General features: G+C 59.0%; 1 protein-coding gene across 1 annotated transcript in view; it reads right to left on the bottom strand.

Moving 5' to 3' along the window:
* Positions 1–488: 488 nt before the first annotated feature.
* The window catches only part of tmem200a (transmembrane protein 200A), a gene marked incomplete at its 5' end in the record, with an annotated part of 10,847 nt that continues 8,997 nt past the window's right edge, over positions 489–2,338 (bottom strand). Inside the window, one exon of the mRNA XM_083688735.1 lies at positions 489–2,292. Within this exon, the coding sequence (XP_083544861.1) occupies positions 837–2,292 (1,456 nt within the window). The 3' untranslated portion in view covers positions 489–836. The remainder of the gene's footprint in view (positions 2,293–2,338) is intronic.

Genomic DNA, 2,338 nt, shown 5'->3' with positions numbered 1-2,338 from the left:
ACCAGCCTCCCCTGCGTTCTATGCAGTGTAGTGTAAATATCAGAAGGTCTGTGTTCTCAGGGTCACTTTGATTAGATTAAACATTTCTCACTAGCTGATTGACATTGTGGTTAGCTCCTCCCTCTGTAGAACCACGACAAACACACTGACTACCTGAGAGCTTCATCATCATCACCATCTTCATCATCTTCTTCATCATCGTCGTCGTCGTCATCATCATTGTCATCATCATCATCTTCACCACCATCATCATCATCACCACCATCATCATCATCATCATCACCATCATCACATCATCACCATCATCATCATCATCATCATCATCATCACCATCATCACCATCATCATCATCATCATCACCATCATCATCATCATCATCATCATCATCATCACCATCACCATCACCATCACCATCACCATCATCACCATCCTCCTCCTCCTCCTCCTCCTCCTCCTCCTCCTAACAGTGACCTATATAACAGCCCGATAGTGACCAGCTACAGCTGTGATCCGTATTGCAGTAAGATCTCACACAAACACAACACCATGTGACTGACAGAGTTTGAGCCAGTGTCTCTTGTGTTAGCCCTGAGAGCTAAAGCCTAGACAGAACGATGCTGTCACACAAACAACAACAAACACCACTGTTCGTGTAGATCGCCGGGGTTTGGACCCCAGGTCTCCCGCCCATCCCAAGACTGTGTTAGCCCTGTGAGCTAAAGCCGAGACAGAATAAACTTTGTCACGACCACACACAAACAAAACACCTTCGTAACGACCGAGGAGACAGAGAAAGAGAGGAGTTTCCGTCACAGTTTCTGTTCTGTTTCCGTTTTCTAAAACCGGGTCTCGGACGTTCCTCTCTTCAGGGTGCTGCTCATGAAGTCGTGTTCGTGTTCGAAGCTGAGGTTGTTGTGTGACCGTGAGATCATCAGCAGCTTCTCCTTCTTGGTGTAGTCCCTCTTCACGGCCACCGGGGGCACCAGCAGCCGGTCCATGGGGTCCTCCTTGTTCTCCAGCTTCATGTAGCCTTTGCTGTTGCTGCGGTCCAGTCGCGGCCAGCTGGGGTGCTTCCTCTGCTCCGGCTTCACCGTCAGCGTCCTCGGCCCGCGGTCCAGGTCCAGAGACTTGGAGTGCCCACTGAGCATGTGCAGAGAGCTGTTGGAGCCGAAGTCCTTGCGGGCGGCGCCGGGGGAGAGGAACCGCCCGGAGGCGGAGCCAGAGCCGGAGGCGGAGAGGAGGCTACAGGAGGAGCAGGTGGAGTAAGAGTCGGAGGCGGAGTTTGAGCGCAGGAGCGTGACGGAGGGCGACTTGGAGGCCTTGGCGAGGTCGGGGGTCGGGACCGTCAGAGACTCCATGGAGGCCAGCCGCGGCCTGGACCGGTCGTGCAGAACCTCGGCGTCCTCCGTGATGTTGATGTCCATGTCGGGCTCGTCGATGACGCAGTTGTTGATCTTGATGACGGGGAGGGTGAAGGCGCTGATGGAGGATGAGACGATGGAACGTGTCTGGCAACGCTTGCCCCTCTCGTCCCAGCGGTGACCCCTGACCCCGGCCCCGACCCCGACCCCTCCGTCCGGCGGCAGGCCGAACACGGACCCTGAGCGTTCGCGGTACGACGCCGGCAGCCGGCCGCACCCGGCCCCCCTCGCCTCGCCCAGTAGCCCCTCCTCTTCCTGGGCGGAGCTAGCCCGGCGGGACATGCCCCTTAGGTCGTTGCCCACCCCGCCGGAGAAGGTCAGCAGCGTGTTGGCGGCGAGCCTCGACCCACTCAGGTTCTCGTAGTTCCGGAACTCACGCTGCTGCCGTTCCCCGTAGTGACCCACCCCGGCGCCGTTCATGTACTTGGACTCTTTGATCCGCAGGCTGTGGACGTCGATGACGGTGGAGTACATGTCCCTCATGTGGATCACCTTGGTCTCGCGGTCGCGGTTCTCGTGGAGGATGGCGTTGGCGCAGATGAAGACGAAGATGCCGATGCCCATGGTGAAAGGCCCGAGCATCTTCATCCTCTCCGAGCGCAGGTGGCGCTCCAGGAACCGGGCCAACAGGCCCAGTTGCCCCTCCCTCCTTGCCATGCCGCGTGTAGCGTTGGCGGCCATTTTGGCTCCGCCCGCGGCTCCGGCGGCGGCCATTACGGGGTCCGGGTGCGGCCAGTAGCCCAGCGCGGCCATGGCGATGCCCACCATCAGGATCAGCACGCCCAGGACCAGGAAGAAGCCTGAGGCGGAGTAGAGGCGGAGCTTCCCGCGGACCACCACCACGTCAGACCGCCGCTTCCTCTTCCTCTTCCTGTCGTGGGCGGGGTCAGGGGGCGGGGCGGCCAGGTGCGAGCGGG

Source organism: Argentina silus (assembly GCF_951799395.1).
Source record: "Argentina silus genome assembly, chromosome: 17".
In the NCBI taxonomy this organism is placed as follows: Eukaryota; Metazoa; Chordata; class Actinopteri; order Argentiniformes; family Argentinidae; genus Argentina; species Argentina silus.
The sequence above is the reverse complement of the archived record's forward strand: the minus strand, read 5'-3'. Positions and strand labels throughout refer to the sequence as shown.